The sequence below is a fragment of the Plectropomus leopardus genome, chromosome 15 (assembly GCF_008729295.1).
Source record: "Plectropomus leopardus isolate mb chromosome 15, YSFRI_Pleo_2.0, whole genome shotgun sequence".
Taxonomy (NCBI): Eukaryota; Metazoa; Chordata; class Actinopteri; order Perciformes; family Serranidae; genus Plectropomus; species Plectropomus leopardus.
In genome coordinates this window covers 14637193-14655517 of record NC_056477.1, presented here as the reverse complement: position 1 = coordinate 14655517, position 18325 = coordinate 14637193, and the positions used below count along the sequence as shown (strand labels likewise).

The 18325-nt window shown below is 42.4% G+C and overlaps 1 protein-coding gene across 3 annotated transcripts in view; it reads right to left on the bottom strand.

Moving 5' to 3' along the window:
* tp53bp2a (tumor protein p53 binding protein, 2a) overlaps window positions 1-18325 on the bottom strand; it is a 33927-nt gene that overhangs the window by 1271 nt on the left and 14331 nt on the right. The window contains exons 4-20 of one of the 3 annotated variants that reach the window (XM_042501814.1): window positions 17346-17459; window positions 15763-15833; window positions 14939-15040; window positions 13548-13722; window positions 13132-13313; window positions 12832-12996; window positions 12545-12583; window positions 10885-10932; window positions 9198-9381; window positions 6742-6864; window positions 6428-6549; window positions 5925-6309; window positions 3563-4416; window positions 2660-2797; window positions 2337-2470; window positions 1935-2101; window positions 1543-1742 (exon numbers count right to left, since the gene is read on the bottom strand). In XM_042501814.1, the coding sequence (XP_042357748.1) occupies window positions 1543-1742; window positions 1935-2101; window positions 2337-2470; window positions 2660-2797; window positions 3563-4416; window positions 5925-6309; window positions 6428-6549; window positions 6742-6864; window positions 9198-9381; window positions 10885-10932; window positions 12545-12583; window positions 12832-12996; window positions 13132-13313; window positions 13548-13722; window positions 14939-15040; window positions 15763-15833; window positions 17346-17459 (3203 nt within the window). The remainder of the gene's footprint in view (window positions 1-1542; window positions 1743-1934; window positions 2102-2336; window positions 2471-2659; window positions 2798-3562; window positions 4417-5924; window positions 6310-6427; window positions 6550-6741; window positions 6865-9197; window positions 9382-10884; window positions 10933-12544; window positions 12584-12831; window positions 12997-13131; window positions 13314-13547; window positions 13723-14938; window positions 15041-15762; window positions 15834-17345; window positions 17460-18325) is intronic. The other 2 variants (XM_042501815.1, XM_042501816.1) reach the window with 2 other exon arrangements.

Genomic DNA, 18325 nt, shown 5'->3' with positions numbered 1-18325 from the left:
GTGAAATGCTTCCACATTAAATTCACACTTTACTTCAGGGTTCCTTCATCATACATCTGTTTCAAGTGTTGTAAACGTAACTGTCCTCATACTTAGCATGCGTCCTTTTTGTTGGCATAGATACCGCCAATTCAGAACGGTCAAAAGTGTCAGACAATAACAAACAAGGCAACGGTGGAGGAGGTCGTAATATTAAAGCTTTAATTGAAGCAGTGTTGTAGACGGTGTGTGATGCCTCTTTTCAATATATTAGAAATTCAGTCCACCACTTTTTAAATGTCTTCTTCGTGTACTACTGTTGTATTTTGCTTCAACTATGTTACACTGCCCCCATGATCCCTACTGCTCCATTTTGTCCGAATCTGTAAGTGCATAAATACAGTCGAAATGAACACGGTACAGATGAAAGTCTCCAGCTGTCATATGAAATTTAAGACCCATTATACAATAACCAAAAAGGAGGAAAAACAAAACACATGAACCGACACCAACATCATCAAATACCTGATGTTTGTTGGCAAATTTGTGTTTCTCATTCTGCATGTGGGACTCCACTGCCTTGATCCCCATGCACAGTTTTAAAAAAACCTTTTTGCCTTAAATACAAGCCTTGTATGAATTGCCTTCTTCTGATTTTAGCCATGCTCCAAAATCTTGGTTTATTTGCCAATTTTTGTTGAATGTGCAAAAAATATTGTTAGTTGCACAAACTGCATGATGTTAATGCAAAAGGCATTCTGTACATAGTTTCTAAATTAATATTAAAAGAGATCTTACCAGTTATTTTTAGATTTTACAAATTAATGTCAGAAAAAAATGATTGAGAAAAATGTTTCAACTTCTCATATCGTAGAATTTTTGAGAATTCGGAAAGACTGATTGTTAGTATGTATTTTTATGGTTATGCATCCTCCATAGTCAGTTCAAAACTCTATGTCTACCTCAAGGAAATACCTATCTATATATGGCAAAGTCTTAGTGCTTGTAAGTTATGCTTGACCATGGATACCTGAGCTGGACCAGTGCCAGTAAATTTAGCAACACAAATACATGCCTCATTCCTCAAAAGAAGTCTAGTACCTGACATGTTAGTAACTGATACCTACCATCTACATCACAGCATTGTATAAATACTACTGCCTTTCTGTGTGATCGGTGTCAGCCAGCCTTCTATGTTCTGTGTCAGACCGCGTTTAGTCTTGTCTGTCTGGGCTGACCCGAGCGCTCGTTTTTGTTGTACTTGTCCTCATTTGTAGTCTTTGTTTTAGTTCATCTTTGTACTCATCTTCATTTATGTCGTACTTGTTTGTTGTACTGTAATTATAACTGTATACATATACTTTTACTCATATTAAAGGTGTGCTGATTGAAGCTTCAAGAGGTGTCTTCATCCATCAGAAGTCATGACAGAAAACTCATACTATCACTGATTTGAGACATTTTAATACTAGTTGAGTTTTTATATTTAGTTTATTGAATTAAATGCCTTTTGGAGTTTTTTAGGGATCTGCAGAAACCCTGACTTCAGTTTCAGTGACTCACCCCAAGGAGGTTGCGTGGAATGTAACCCTCAGTGTCGCCCATGCGTGCCCACCACCATTCGATCTCGTCTTCGTCTTCTCTGCGGACAATGGTCATGCAGTCTCCCTCGTGGAAATGCAGTTCATCAGGGTTTTCACCAGTGTAGTCCCACAGACCGTAGACCACGCCCCTGTTCATGATGCCCATCTTCTCTTGCACACCTGAGGGGAGACAGATATAAAATACATTAAAAAATAATGAGCAATAGAAAAGTTGTTCTAGCGTAGTGAGTTTTTTATAGGAAAAAAAGGAGACACGGGACACAATAAAATGAAAACAGTAAAAGGAACAAAGCATGTATAATATAGAACAAGAAAAAACAATGAATTAAAAAATAATACGTTTTCACTGACCGTAAAGGAACTGAGAGCACTGAGTGTATCCCTCCTCCATCTCTTCACATTTATCAGCTGCCGTTTGCATGTCGCTGTAAGTCATAGCAAACACTGCTGCACCTGACTCCACCAGGAACTTGCACACTTGCACATTGTTGCAGGACGCAGCACAGTGAAGAGGCGTCCTGTATTAGTGGGTGGGTGAGAGAAAAAAGGGAAGAGGAGGTAAGAACAAAGGAAAAAGAAAAGGGAGAATGAGAAACTCTAACCACTATAGAGTTAGACTTTTAAAACACTGAATTTAATGACTGGATTTTGGTGATTATAGTTAAAGCCACAGCACTAAGTTCAGGTTTCTGTTGTTGCAGAATTATGTTCAGACTTCTCTAAAGTTTATCAGCTGTGTCCACTTGAACTTACCAGCCGTCACTGTCCGCAGCATTAACATTGACACCAAACTGAACCAGAAACTTGACAATCTCTGTATGTCCAGCACAGACAGCGTTGTGTAGAGCAGTGATGCCTTCATCATTGGGCTGACTGGGATCCTCCACCTGCGATTGAGAAATAACATGGAGTGAAGGGACCTTCAGTTTAGTACAGTGAAATTTAGTCATTACTTAAAATAAATTTTCAAGTCTGAACTTCTATAATACAAAGGTGGCTAACTAAAACAGCAGAAGAGGAAGCCACAGAAAGCACAATACATAGCAAATGTTTCTGGTGGATAAAAATAGTCTTACTTCGTAGATGATTCTCTGGACCAGGTCAAACTCTCCCTCCAGAGAAGAATCCAACAGCAGAGCCAGTGGGTTGAACTTCACTCTCATGTTGTGACTGATGCGTTCAGAGCCAGCCTTGCGCAAGTTCGTCCGCTTTCCCTAAACACACAATCATACCTTTGTATCACAAAATTATCTTAAACAGCCATCGCATCACAGAAAAGAGAATCAAAAATCTATGATATGAGACAGCACAGTCTTGTTCTGAGGTCTGTCCTACTGAAACGTCCACTCTCTGTCGTGTTCAATCCGGAATGAGAGAAGAGGAGGGACTTGTTTTCAGACCCTAAGTGCTTTGCTAATCCAGTTTATCCCAAAACAAATTCATTTCTGTAAAACCATGATTATGCAACCAAATAGGTCTTAAATGGAGGTGGCAAAAGGAAGGAAAATGGGTCATAATGCTGATTTCTCATTGGTTTACCTTTTTGGGGTAAAACCTGCTGCATCACAATTAAATCCACTTAAGGAGTCTCACTAAGAGCTTAAGAACAAGAACACAAACTGGTGTTTATTTACAGCACAGAATGGGGCAAAGTGGGGTGGGTATCCGCTTAGTGTAAGCAGAAAGACGCCCATTTTCTCCAGAAACAATAGTGGTTCTTGATAAGGATTATTGAGTTATATAACAACAGGCCAGGTCACTTCTGTCAACCAGCAGGTCATTATAAAGTAGAATGTGCACTGAGTGTTTCTCATGACCTGCCCCCCCCTGGTACTAACAAACAAACATGTGAGGGGATTTAAAAACACACGTAGCACAGAAGCACACAACGGTAATCTATACTGCCGACTCAGCACTGAAGAGACATGTGAGAGACTCATGATAATTGTGATTCAGCAGTTTAAGGTGGTGATTCATACCGGTGGCAGAGTGACCTGGCCAGTGACCTCCGGTGCCTTCATGTTAAAGGTGTCCTCTCCCAGACTGTCCTGCTCTGCTCCACTGGGGTACGGGGGTGGTGGGTAGGGAGGGAATTCTTCCAGGAAGCCCTCTGGAGGTGGAGGGGGAAGGTTGGCCATTGCGTCCTCCAAGCCAGCAGGGGGTGGCGGTGGGAAAAAAGCATCATCTGGCCTGGGGGCTGGGTGGGATGGGGGCGGAGGGGGGATAATGTCCTCGCTCTCTGGGATGGCTGATGGTGGTTTGGTCTGTTCAGGAGCGGCTGGAACGGGGACATTTGCACCTGGGATGTGAGACGGGAGCTGTCCTCCCTCCAGAGTCTGTCCTGTCTCTGATGGGTGGCTCTCTGTGCCGCTCAGAGAATTTGGAACATGTGGCCCCGCAGATCCCTCTGCCGCCTTCTCTGCTTCACCAGCATATGTGGGAGTGGTTGGTGTAGTCACGGTCTCCATAGCCGCCAACGTGGTCTTCTGGTAGAGGAGTTTCTGAATGTTGGGCCCTGCAGGACCCTCTGGCTCAGTGATGGAGCTGCGTTTCTTCAGGGGCCTCGGGGCATTGTAGAGCTTCTTTCTCAGAGCCTCCAAGTCACCGTCACTCTGATGCCTGTAGGGGTTGGAAATGAAGGGAAGCAGCTTGGTGGGGCTGAGGGGGCGGGGGATGCGTTCTGTTTCTGGTTGGGGGCCCTCAGATGGGCTGGGACCCACATTGTTGGCTCCATTGTGGTCAACCTCAGATTCTGGGGCAGGGGAGCGGCGGTCCATGTAAGGGTTGTCTGGATGTAGGGAGCCTCCACTGGGGATCACTGGTTTACCATACACTACAAACAAAAATAGGACAAGTGTTATGACTGCAGTGTCTGCAAAGATATTACCACATTAGACAAATGATTATGACTGACCATTTACGAATTAGGACTGACCATCTGTTCTCTATCTCTTGATGTATAAACTACTTTTGGGCCAAAACAAAGTGTTATAGCATGATAATCATCAGACAGAGCCACATTAGTGCACACTTACCATGATAGCAAAATAGAAATCATCATGCAAATTAATTACTGTATTTAAACCCTGCCACCTGACTTGACCAGCCCTTAAGACTTGCGTCAAGTCAGCAAAGTGCTTAGCAACAGATGCAGAGAAAAACACTGGCAAAGACAAATCAAATAAAAGCAAAACCATCAAAATACTGCTTTGTGTGTTTTGAATGACTGTAAAAAAAATCTGCTTGTATCATTTTCTAAACCTCCTACCCAATGACATGTTTGCATTAAATATAATTAACTGCTTAAAGGGAACATTGGTCAAGAATGTTCAGCTGATGGAAATATCGAACATGTCAACATGCTTGAAATACTGTTCTAGTAATTTGTCTTTAAACTGCAGCTACAAGACATTAGGTGCATTAAGTGCTGCACACCTACTGTACATAAAACAACTACTGCTCATGCAGAATTAAAGAAATGTATCTGGTTTTATAAATGAAATTGTCTAAATCATTAAATACTGTATTACTTAATTATACTGGACATTTTACACCCATACTGGACTTCTTCTATTCCTATTTAGACTTTAGACTCTGTACTTTGTCTTTTCCATCTACAAGAGGGTCTCTTTTTTAAATACCATTTTCTTTTCTGTATCCTTCAAAAGTCTATAGAAAAATAATACTGTATTCGTTTTATATAGCTCGCGTGGATTACATAAATTCCTCAGAAAAGACTTAAGACTGGGGAAAAACTTGTTTCAATATATTTCCACAATTTCAGTCAGAAGCAGCAGGTAAAGATGCCTGTGAGCGTGTTTGTAAAGGGAAGATGTAACGCATGGCTTTGCCCCTCTAGCTGCTCCTCTGGTCAGTGGCGTGAGAATATTTTCTTGTTGCGTGTGCTGAGGACAAGATGAAGACTTTTCTTTACTCTTGTTTACATCCTGACTCACGCGCTGTCATAGTCATACCTTTTTTTTCCTCACATATCATTTTTATGTCATTTTAAAGGATACTTAATTCAGATGCTAATATGAAAACCTGGGGATTGATATGTGTACATATACATTTAAATTTTGTGTGGATTCATGTGTGTCCTTCTATTTCTACATGTAATCTATTTAAAGGCTCTGTTTAACTGAAGCTCGTACCCTTTCAGATGTAAACAGTGAGCGTAAAGACAAATCACAAGGACAAAGGTTGTGTTCATGACCAGACAGACTTCACCTATTCGGTCAATTATCCAGGAACTCAATGAGAACGACCCCATTCGTCCGTATCATCTCAACAACACTGTTCATGCACTACGTTTTAAAAATTAAAACTGTATATTCTTACCACTGATAAATCCATTGGTGCGGTTCTGAGACCTGTTGAGAGCGCCCTGCACACCAGGCTGCTGTGTGTACATGGAGTAAATGGAGCTGGCCGCTAAGGTCTGGGGCTTACTCAGGCTGGCATCTTTGGAGGAGGGCAGCTCTGGGGTGAATGGTCGTACTGTGGCTGCAGGTGGAGTGTCCTGCTTGGAGGGTAGGGGGAGTGTCTGGCTCTGTGAGGGAGGGAGAGGGCCACGGCCCTGGGAGGCCTGGGGCTGCTGGTTGTGGGGCTTGGCTTTAGGGAAGGTGCCTGTGTTGAGAGCTTGTTTTCCGTAGGGCAAAACACCGGGGCCTTTTGGTTTGGTTGGAACAGGAGGAGGAATCTTGATTGGAGCTTTGGGAGCAGCCTGGAAAAATGAGAGGTGAGAGAGACCGCAGCAGTGAAGGTGTATTCCAGCTGGTAATGACCAATTCTGACTGGTGAATTTTTTCCTGTGAGGATGTGAGGACAGTGTCCCCTCATACCTGAGCATCCCTGACCAGGTCATCGCTGCTCTGGTTTTTGCGGAGGGAGGTGGCGGGAACCTCTGTTGGCTCGAACATGGAAAATGGACGCACCTTCCTGTCCCTCTTCAGTTCTGTCTCATCTGCTCACAAACAAGGCAGTAATCAGTTTCATCTCATGTTTACACAAAGTGTATTTCTATAGAAAGACTGAACAAAAGGTGCTTTGGAAGCTTTTGTGCTGCTGCATTGCTGTTTTCACACTTACAGAAAGGGACTGCAATGCAGATTCTGTGTGTAAACTGTGCATGTGTGTGTGTGTATGTTTCTCTTACCTTGTTCTGTGTTCGAGTTGGAGTGAGAAGTCATTCGTGGCAGTGTTGAGGCTGGACCATGACCATTTGTGTTGGATTCTGGACCTGAAGAGCCCCAGTCTGCCAGCTTGGATGGCTGAAGGCCTGTGGGACCCGCCGGAGAGGAGAAGGCAAAAACCAGAGAGTGTTTAAATGTTAGTATGTACCGTGAGATTTTACACAGACACAGATGATAACACAAAGCACCAGTACACGTGGAGACTTGCTTCAGCCATTATTTAAAAACAGATAAACACAAAGTTCCCAGAGCTGTGTGTTATGCAGTAACACAGAGCAAACAATACTGGATTTTTGAAAAAATAACAGTGCATTTTGTAGCATTTTGCCGCCTTCATTACTCATCATTTGTTGTTTTGGTTGACTGATTAGGACCCAGCCAGTGGCCATGTACGTCCGCAGACATCCACAGTCAGATGAGCCACAAAAGCATGAAGGCTCTTCTAACTAGCAAGATTAGCATCAAATCAAAGATGGTAAAAACATGATGATTTCCATCGCAGTGCCTGCAGACTGTAATTAGAAGCTCCCTCTCAAGAGGTGTTGTACAAATACATCAACAAACAAACACACACACATTTTGCAGACGAGACCTGATTGGGTTGGTCAGAATCCACACAGAATGTCAGTTCAACTGAAGGTTATGTGTTTGTTCCAACTGACCCATTTAGAGCGGCAGAAAAGGAACTGAGGAGAAAGCTCAACAAACACGCTTTAACAAACAGCGAAACAAGCAAATAGGACCAAAAGATCCAGCCAGGAAATGATAAAAACATCTCAGTTTTTTTCAGTGAGAATCACTCTCATGAAAAATAAACACAATGAAACGAAAGCCGTTGAGAAGCACACACACACAAACACAAGTGTGTACCTTTTCTCTTAGCCCGCAGCTCTTTCAGAGGCTTAAGCAAGAACATGGCTTCTGAGGAAGATGCATTCGAAAGACAAGAAAAACAAAGTAGCCTTAGAGCTCCAGATCTCCCCTTGCTCTAGACATGCTGTTGGCTGGGCCCAGGCAGGGGCCCCCCTGAGGGGCCACACAGAGACCAACACAACCCTCAGGAGTCTGCCTGATGCTATGCACAACGTCCCAGCTAGAGAAGAACTGGGAATGGGTGTAGACTAAGAGCAGATTCTTCTGCGTCCCCGCCCATCCCTCCCTCTCTTCTTCTCATACAGCAAATCACCTCAGCGTGCAGAAATAATTGCGTGCAGCATCATGACAGCCTGGGAAAAACCTGTTACTTTTACTTCCTGTATGTGGAACTGCTTTAAATATGAAAACAAGGGTTGACGAAGAGGTGAGGGAGTGAATGAAGGAGGAGGGGGTTCCCCTCTGCTATTGTTTTGTAATTACTAATTTTGGTGTTGGATCATTCATTTTTAATAACATAAAGCGCATTGCTGGCCCACTATCCGCTGGGGGACTGCTTTAGGGCTAAGAGAGCGAGTCTAGAAATGAAGCGTGTGAGAGAATTACTGAGAAAGAGGATGGCATAAAGAACATCTTTAAATGGGATATATTGCTCTGGTCCGTCATTGGTTAGACCAGAGTTTGTTCCCCTCCATTACACAGCAGCAAACATGCTACTGCAGTCCGCTGGGAGAGGGTGCTGGTGCAACAACAGCTGGCTCTGCACCGTCTCTCATGCTCGATTTGAAAAGAAAAAAAAAAAAAGAAGAATGGCACAAAAAGACACACACAGTGGCAATAAAAACTGGTTCACTCACTGCAAAACATTTCAAACGTTCTTTAGAAAATGTAATGAGAGTGGAATTAGAGTTCAGGCTCAGCAATACTCGGTCACAACACAGCATACAGGAGCTAACTAGCTACCTTCTGAGCTCAGAGTGACATCGCAACCAGCAGGTGTCCCAGACCCCTCTGCTCCTGCTGGAGGCAGGACAGTCTTATCACATTTCAATTTAAAAAAAAAACATACCCCGTTCCATGATGATGACATTCACAAAGAAACACCAGGAAGTGTAGCCGAGGACTCTTTACTATTGGCTTCTTTACATATTTAAGCTACGTTTTGAACTTTGCTGCTGAGTGAGCTATTGTAGACTCAGCAATCGCTAAATTTAGATGAATAAATTATATGTTAAAAGACAGATGTTAAGGTTCTCTTCCAAGTAAGAAATCTAAGTCATGGGCAGATAGGAAAAGGCTTGATTTCTGAGGTATACTACTGGCACTCATCAGACTTCACTTATTTATTTATTCATTGATGTCACAACGAAGATGGCTTGTCAGCTGAAATGCATTCCTGTCCACGATTGCCCTAAATAAGTGAAGTCTTATGAGTGCCTGTGGTATTTCTCTTTACTGATCACACTGCTATTTTTTTGCTATTTTTTGTTTTTCTTGATTTAAGAGGTGAAAGGCTGCAGACAGCGCGTCATTTCTGGCTGCTCACCTGTGCTGGTCTTGCTCTGTGGGTCGTGGGCTGGAAGGGTGGCAGTGCCGTCCGGATAGGCTGGTTTTACAAGCAGGTCGTGCCTCACTGGGCCCCTCGGCATCGTGGACGACTGGATGTATGGGCCGACCGCTGCCACGCGAGATGGACCCGACTGCTGTCCAGCTTGGCCATCTGAGGGCACCTGTACAGGAGAGAAACAAAACAAGAGGAGGCAGTTAGAGCAGCGAGTGAGACTAATCCAGAATATCTTGTATTACAGTAGTGAAAGAACTCACTATTCAGACACAAACATATAGATGACAAAATGGCAACCAAAACTTTATCTGATGTTCGTTAATGATACGATATCACTGGTGAGACTGAGATGAGTATCACAGAAAGCATGCTGAAATTATTGTTAATACTGAGGCATTAATAAACAACACTAAAAATCCAACAGCCCTCTAAGGCAGTCATGTCCACAACTTAATTTTCTTAGGTCCTTGACAATAGAGAGGCAAAAATACAAACTTTGGACTGAGGGTGGCGCCAGAGAGAATCATGTTGTTACTCAAATCAAAAGGATTTAATTTAGTCATCTGAAAGTGTTTGTAAGGACGTTTTCTTCACTTTTATAACTTGTGTATGGTGCTAGCAGAGTGGGCATTACAGCGAAACCTTTCGAGGTGTATTGTGATTAAAAGTCTGACAAAGGGAAGTAGAAATTTAGGCCTGCTGGTAGGGATTAATGATGGGTCATGTTTCTCTGAAGGCCATTAATGTTTACAAATGCAAAACATTTGCAGTCCACCTAACAGTAAGTGGGATATTTCAATCAAGACCAAACTGTCAGAATGAAAGCCTAACTTTGCCATCCTCTGAGCCCTGCCTTACTTCAACCACTCACACTGGTTTTTAGGTTTCTTAGCAATCCCTCTGTTAAGTTACAGCTCAGTAACCATATTGCTTCAAGAAAGAGCATGCATTACAGTTACTGATGTATAAAGATTTAGCTTATTAAATATTTATACCCTCGCATTTTATTAGCACGATGCTTTTTAAAAAACATGTTGTGCTGGAACATCATGCAGTGCTTTTAAAGCTGCTCCAACTTGGAGAGGATTTAAAATCCACACTGACAGCATGTCTTAAATACTGTAGCTTCATCTAAGGGTTAATGGAGAATTCTTGACATTGGAAGACAGTCACTTACATAAATACAACATCTTGCAGAAGAAATAAACACATTAAATGCCTAAATATGCATACAAAGATTGTATACAGGATTGCTGTAATTATTCCCTGCAACATGCTGCTTGGATACTGCCACTTTTCAAGCCACTAGAGGATTTTCAGCAATTCTATTTCACGTTCCCTTGCAAATTTATATATTGTTTTTTCTTTTTTGTATTTCTAGATGTGTAAATAAAGAAATGAAACAAATGCCTTATGCTTTCCAAAGCCAACAAACAGACAGATTAACTTTCAGGTCAAATTTTGGTTAATGACTTAAACCATCTTTAAAAATACAGCTCACGTCATTATGACAAGCTATCCCTTTAAAACAAGATGAACATGGCTCACTTTGCTCATGAAGGGTCTGAAGCAAAAAAGAACAAATGGAATTGGATGTGCCAAATTAAACTCAAGAGATCAGATCAGAAAGAAAAGAAACACATGTGTTTAGCTCCACTAGTTTAGTTACCTGAAGATGAGTGTCTTTTGAAGCCCTCTCTTTACCAGGATAGCCATTCTTGAAAAAAACAAAAGCACAAACATGCAACAGCAGTTCAAAATACCAAATAATCCCCCTTTTCCAACCTAATATGAGCTTTTGCTAAGTGTTTCCTGAACTATGTAACTAAGACGGTGCAGGATGACTGTAGGCTGGCAGCTCTCAGACTGCCTCTCTTCAGTCAGCACGGTTAAACGTGCTTTTTGGGTGATGTCAGCCAGACGCTCGCTGTTTGGTTGGAGGAGAGAGCGGATTGGATGGAGTGTGCCTTTGTGCCAGTGTGAAAAAGGCCCACTCATTATGATTCCAGGCAGGGTGTGGGTAAATCACCTCCTCACTAGGGCCTATTCAGGCCTTCATCTCTAAAAAAAACACACACGCACATGTACACACATGGAAACACCTTTCTCTGCTCTGCTCTGCTCCTACTTTATTATCAAGGGGGCATCTAAAGAGAAGTTTGGCATCTTTAAAGTTGGATTAGGGTTCAATATGCTGCTTCATCTAAAAGGCTTCCAGCAGCGCTTCAGAAGGATATGGAAAATCTCCATTATAACATTTATTATTTATGCTCTAACTTATAGGTCACTTTAGAGCTCTCATACTGCATTTGCTAAGTAAACATTGCATGCTGCAAACTAAGAAGGCAACATTTTTGGATCTAAAACACAGAACAAAAACAGAATCTGACAGCACTGAATATAAACAGCTTTGTGATTTGCATTGCAAAGTTATGAATCAGCATTGCATAATGAGAAACAATCTTTAGGGTTAATTGGTTGAATGTTAATTTGGTTGAAAGAAAGAAAGTTAATGGTGAAGGCCAATAAAACACCTCAATTATATCTGAGAGGAAGTGTACCTGATCAGCGAAACTGATAAAAGAAATTAAAGAAATGACTGCATAGAGGACAAAGTAAAATGTGCTATCAAAGGAGGTAAAAACATAAATCATCCATCATCCAATCAGAATGATTATGTTTTCTTTTGCTATCCCTACACAACCATTTTAACCTCGAGCAGAGAACATGTTAATGTCTCTTCCTCACAGTCTGTTGACTCTTATTTACAGTCCCATGGCAACCTGTGTTCAAAACAACTCCTGGAGAGGGGAGAGAGGAGCAGAGGAGGAGCAGGGAAACACCAGGCAGCAAGATCAGAGCCAAAACTTAAGTACAAAGACTGGTTTATTATGCCTGCTAATTTCAACTATGTGTTGAATTCTGTCATGTTTATTATAAAGTGTTTTTCGAAAAGTTTTAAGTACGATGGTTGCTTCACTTGAGTAAATCAGTCATTTGCCTCTTCCGGTTTCTGTCAAGAGCACAGCAAGAAAAGATAGCATCTCCCCTGACATTCCTGCCTGTCTGAGATGTCACCCCGCTCTCATTACTCCTCTCTCATCTCCAGGAGTTATTTCTGCCAAATGGGACTGAAAACACAGCTGAGTGAAGAAGTGGGAGTGTACACTCAGATGCAAGTCTGTGATCAAAACGATGATCAGTCCCCACCAGCTATCTCAGAAAGAGAGATTGAAAGGATGGAAAAAGACGGATAGGACTCGAGTCCTTTGAGTGAGGGGGTCACTAGGTTGTCCCACACAGAAGACAGTGAGTTTAAGGAGCCTTACGTTGGCATGGGCGAGCTCTGAATGCCAGGGTGTCTGAGGCTTTCGAGGGTAGAGAGAGATACAAACAGCCTTTAATATAACACCACTGGGGGGAGCTCTGATCAAAACCATTTTCATCACTTATTTGCAGATGTGAATAATAGTGGCTTGACAAATTGTTAGAAAGTCACAATAAGAATTAGAGCTATGTGAACACCTTTCACAAGATATAAAAAATGACACACGAGGGGGTTCTGGATCAGGCAATCTTAATGTTTTTTATGTTGCTGTGGTGTAATGATACTTACAGGCAAGTTCTCCTTTTGCTGCAGTGCTGCCTTCTTCTTCCACAGCCGATCTCGGAGCTCACTGATCCGCTTGTCCATCGCAGCCACCTCCAAGTTGCGCTTGTTCAGGCCTTCTCTCTGCTGTTGCAATTTAGTGTTCTGATCCTGGTTGAGCTTGTTCCTCAGCTGAACATCAAAAAGGACAAGACATGAGGACAAAGAGAAGTTAATTCAACATTGGTGCTCATTTAAAACACTGTTGTCTGAACTCTATTTGGTTTTGGTTAAGAATTTAATTTAGTCAATTTCATTTCGGCACACCTGTAGCTCTTTGTAGAGGCGGTCTAGTTCAGCCACAGAGCTCTGGTTGTCATGGAAGTTGTCCACTTTGCCATTTTTAAGCAACTCCAGCTGTCGGCTGAGCTCCTCCACCTTAGATGCAGCCATCACGAGCTCTCTCTGCTTCTGCTGGAACAGGTTGTTCATCTGTTCGATCTCCTCCACTGGAGTGGGAGAAGGAGGCGGGGAGAGGGAACCACAGGTAGAGAGAAAGCGCGCGAAGATGATGGAGGCAGGGAAGAGAGAGACACAGAATATCATGAAGACAGGAAATCGAAGAAGAAACATTGTGTCTTTTAATTGTAATCTGTTTAGTCTATTAATTTAATCAATCTTAGATGCTTCCAGTAGTACAATACTTCAAGCAGGCATCCATTCATGAAAGTCCTTGAGCTTACCGAGTTTGCCATTGCTCATGCGTTTCTGCTCCACCTGGCCCTTGAGGGCCCGCACCTTCTTGAGTCGTGTCTCCTGGTTCTCGATGTTCTCTCTGAGGCGCTGCAGCTTCTCCTGCTCTGAGGCCTGCTGCTGCTGACGCTGCTCCTGCTGCTTTAAGTAGCGCAGCCGCTGCTCCTGGAGAGACAAAAGAGGGGAGAAAGGGAGCAAAAGTCAGATATATAATTTCATTGAGGAGTAATCCATGGCTGAGGATGCTTTCTTTAACAGCTGCTGTCCAAATGTCCTCAGGAAAGGCACTGAACTACACACTCTGGTTAAGAGCGAGCAGCAAAATGGCTGCTGTAAGAATGTGGTTTCACCCTCTAATGCTCCTGCAGGCTGTTAGGAATGCATTTTATATCAACATGCCTGGGTAAATAAGGGTTAAGACATTCTGTGGAGCTAAACAGTGTTAAGTGTTAAAACTGAAAGCCAGTCCTGAACTATGACACAGTGTGCTGTACACCTGACAGCTTTCCCAAACAGGTTCTCAGAAAAGAACAACGTAGTCTCTCCTGCAACTCCACCAGGTGATGTGTGCCGATGGTCATGCCTGTTTGTTTACTCAACTTGTATGCCTAACATGCCTGCTTTAAGCTAAATTCCTTGGCTTGCTATATTATGCTCAAGCAACAGTTGACTGGATCAGAAAGTGGCTCAAGGACACAGGTTGCAGCCTGTGTGGTACATTTGAGCATATTTATTTAAGAAAAAAAAAGTTTTTAAAAAAGTTTTCTAAATAGAGTACATACAAAAAGAGAAAGAAGCTTGTTTTTTTAAGTTTTCTTAATAGAGTACATATGTGTGGATCAGCAGTATGAAAAGACTTTAAGGTGTCTCAGCAGGGACCAAAAAGGCATAGGAGAAAAATGGTCAGCCAAGTCTTTAATTATATCATGGCTGTTTTCTGTCAAAAGTCTTTCCCACCATTGCCAATAAATCCTGAGCAAAATGTGAAACAAGCAGAAGAAAAACATCTTCAAATACTGGAAGTGTTCCACGCAGTGAGAATCCAGGGCAGGCAGCTGTCTCAGGCTTCTCATATTATAAACATTACACCTGCAGCCATACACAACCCATCTAACCTGTCTATCACAAGCATCACGTGCAGCCTATCTTTGCATCTTTACTCCCATGAGTGCACCAGACTTGTTTTTGTACTTGTATTATGTGAGGTGTCTGCTCATTTTCTCCCAATAACCCCCTCTTTAATCTTGCTCTATTATTTTGTCTCTCCTCCTTTGGCTTTTGCTTTCATCTCCACCACTTAAACTTCTCCATCCCCTGCATCTACCCGTCCCTCTACCAGTCCTCATCTCTCCTTTCATCTCGCACTCTCGTCTCCATGCACCTTGGAAGCGAGGAGCTGTTGTTGAGCTTCTATTTGCTGCTGCTGTCTGGCAGCCATCTCTTGTAGTTCAGCCAGTGTCATGTCCATTCGGGGTGTCGCCACCTGCGCAGGAACGAATAGAAGGACAAAGGACAAAAGACAATACATTCAATCTTGTGTTACACACTCTATCATTGCTCTCTCAATCAAGGTCGAAGAAAAGACAGTGTAGCCTTGAAGTCAAAAAAACAAAAGCAGCAACACACATATGGGGAGGGTAGGGGCGCAATTCCTTTACCTTCCTATTCAAACTAACAAAAGAATACCAACATAGACCTTTTTGTAATTTTAGGATTCATAGTACATTAATTTTCAAGTGACACTCTCAAATTATGAAAAATAAGAACAGTCATGTCCATGTTATGATGCAGTGATTCATTTTTCATTTGCATTTATACACTGCAGGATGTTTTTGAATTGAATTAAGTGATAGCACCCCTAAGCATATCAGCAAGTTGGCTTGTCACAGAATATTTCTTAACAGTAAAATCTATGACCTACATGATGGGAATTAAAGTACAAATCTTGGTGAAAGGACGACTTTAATCCAAATGTTATTCCAATGAGGTGCAGTAAAAAGGTTTTGTAAACGAGTTACAGGGGTTTTGTTCTTCTTAAATTAAAATAAATAACTAAGTGTGCAAGAGTATGAATAAAGTGTTCACAGTGCCTAATTGGTTCAGGTAAATTTTTTTCTCAGGATGTGCCTTACATTTTTTTCTTAAAATGGAAGCATCTTGCTGAACACATTTCAAATTGTCTAAAACGTAGAAATCCAAACTCACCCCATTCTCCATTCTTCTGTCTGGAGGACCCTTCACTCCATTCCTCTTTGGCTCTGAGCCTCTTGACCCACCTGAGTAACCAACAACATATAAGAGTTCATCAGACATCACAATCTATTGTAAACCCTGAGATGACTCCCTGAATTTAGTCCAAACTATGAAACAGCAAACAGAGCAAACTATTAGCCTTTGCAGACAACTGTGAAAAATGCCTTTTTGCCTGTCACTGTCTCTGTAAAACAAAGGTAAACACTGTACGGCTTTCTCTGGACTTGTGGCAGAGGAGGGTGTGCATCAGTAGACAGCTCTGCAAAAGAGACTGGCTAGTTCTGAATGATCTTAGCTCCTCTGGGAAACAACTGGGATCAGTGCTCTTTGTGACTTGCAGTAATCTCAGGACTTAACCTAATACATAACCGTCTGGCGGTGGGTCCCACAACTGTGTGTGTATGTGCTTTTCTGTGTACATGAATGCACTTATATCCAGCCAAACAACCGGCATTTGACAGCTGGTGGGGGGGGGGGGGGGTCTGGCAATCTAGATCCCATCTTTAAAGCCGCAGCCTATGACCAAAGCCCTTTAGCTTGCATAATGGTTTTAGATGACCCCTGACATACAGTACACATGTTAAATACATGCGCTAGTTAAGTGATGGTGTGAATAACACCATGCTAATGCTCCATTAGGGAGTGCAAGATTCCTTAGCTAGCTCAATTCTGCAGAAAATAAATGTTGCCCTCTGACCTGGTCAGAAAGAACAAGCCTGCACAGCATCAGGAGGTGTCATCATTCAACTGACTCCGTACTACAGGTAGCACTGAGTCTAAAACAATTTCTATAAATAACGTAAACATCATAAAAAAGAAGGTAGAAGAAGAAAGGTAGAGGGTAGATTTAGGAAACCCAATGTACATGTCTTTCACAAAAAATAAACAGAAAAAGTTAATGCAGAACTCTGTTGCAAACACTGAGCAGAGCTAAGCTAACAGTGTGGGAAAACAAGAGCAGGCTAAGATAACAGGAAGGGAAAACAGCCATCTAATCCCTGGGCCAGACTCAAGCTGTGAGGGGTAAAAGAGCTTAGTTACGCAACTGGGGGCTGAGAGGATAGCGCATGACCAAAATACTAGCGTTTTCTGTGTTCCTAAGAAAACTGAAAAGTAACAGGCTTATGACGATGTTACTGGGACACCCTGGCCTCCAACAGTACGGCTAAATAAGGCTTGTTCAAGGATTTGAGTCCTGCTAATATAAAACCTTTCCTGGATAAAGGCAGTCCTCTGAGTAAAACTTCCAAAACTCTGTATAGTAAGAAGAGCAAAGGTGGTCTGAGTCTTTCTTAGCCTCAAACAGGCTGTTCATGTAAATCTACTTTCATGAATCCCAACACCAGAGTGGATGTGTGTACTTTTAGAGGCTGCAGGCATCTGTGGAGTTTACTACGTTGGTGTCGAATGTCTTTTCTCTGGGGACTGCCCTGTCCAAACCATGACTCTTTTGTGAGAGAAGTGACTTGACCCTTGCTTCTGCTTCATTATCTGTATTTTGCGGTTGAAGCTGTGTGTTGCAAATTGAGACTTACCCGACTCCCTACTGGGGGCTCGGTTGTGACGCAGAAAGAAGCGCACTTCTGCCCTGTGTTGTCCCCATCGCTGGAGCACGTCCAGCATCCTCTCCCCATCACCTACAGCTCGCTCTGCACACAACATACAGAAATGCATCAGCACTCAGGGGTGAGATTAAAAACACACCCATTAACTCAATATTAGATTTGTAATTACATTTAAAATAGTAAGGTTAAAACGTGACAATACAATGTAGGTCAAGTTTACCTATGAGGTTTGCTTTGTAAAATCCTGCCCTACTATTCGACTGACACTGCTGGCCTACACTGAGATGACACTCATTTCACCAACGCCATCTGCATCTAGTTGATCTTTCTGAGTAATGACCTCACGGGAAACAACTGTGATGTGTTGTCAATTATTCTGGCTGGTACTGAGCCAAAGGGCTCATCTTCTATTCCTCAAGACATTTTCTTCAACCTGCTTAAGGCCATTTCATTACACAAATGGACTGACACATTACAGTCAAAAGGAGGTCAATGAAACTGATCTATTATAATGGCATGACTGCAAAACAAACCAGTTATTGTGATATGCAGGTTATTAATAGCTTTACATCTAAATCTGATTCAAAATGTCATTGCTGTGTTTTCAAGGAGAGTCACATAGTGGTCTGTGGAGAAAAATGGTTGCAAAATGAGACAATCTTTTCAGACTACTTGTGGAAGCTCTCAAACACAATAATTGGCACTTTCTTCACTCTTACGGCAGCATCACCATGGAAACAGCTATGAAGCCCGGCTCCTCGAGTTTTGATTCTGAATACCTCCTGACTCTCAGAGATGGGGAAAAGGGGAAAGGCATGAAATCTCACCCCCCTCCCTCCTCCCACCTGAGAGATGTGGGAGATGTCTGGGTGCTTGTGTTTGTTGCAGGGATTATGAGCTCTGCTTCATTTGCATTTTGCAGCCCCCAAAAGAGATAAGCCCTTCAAAAA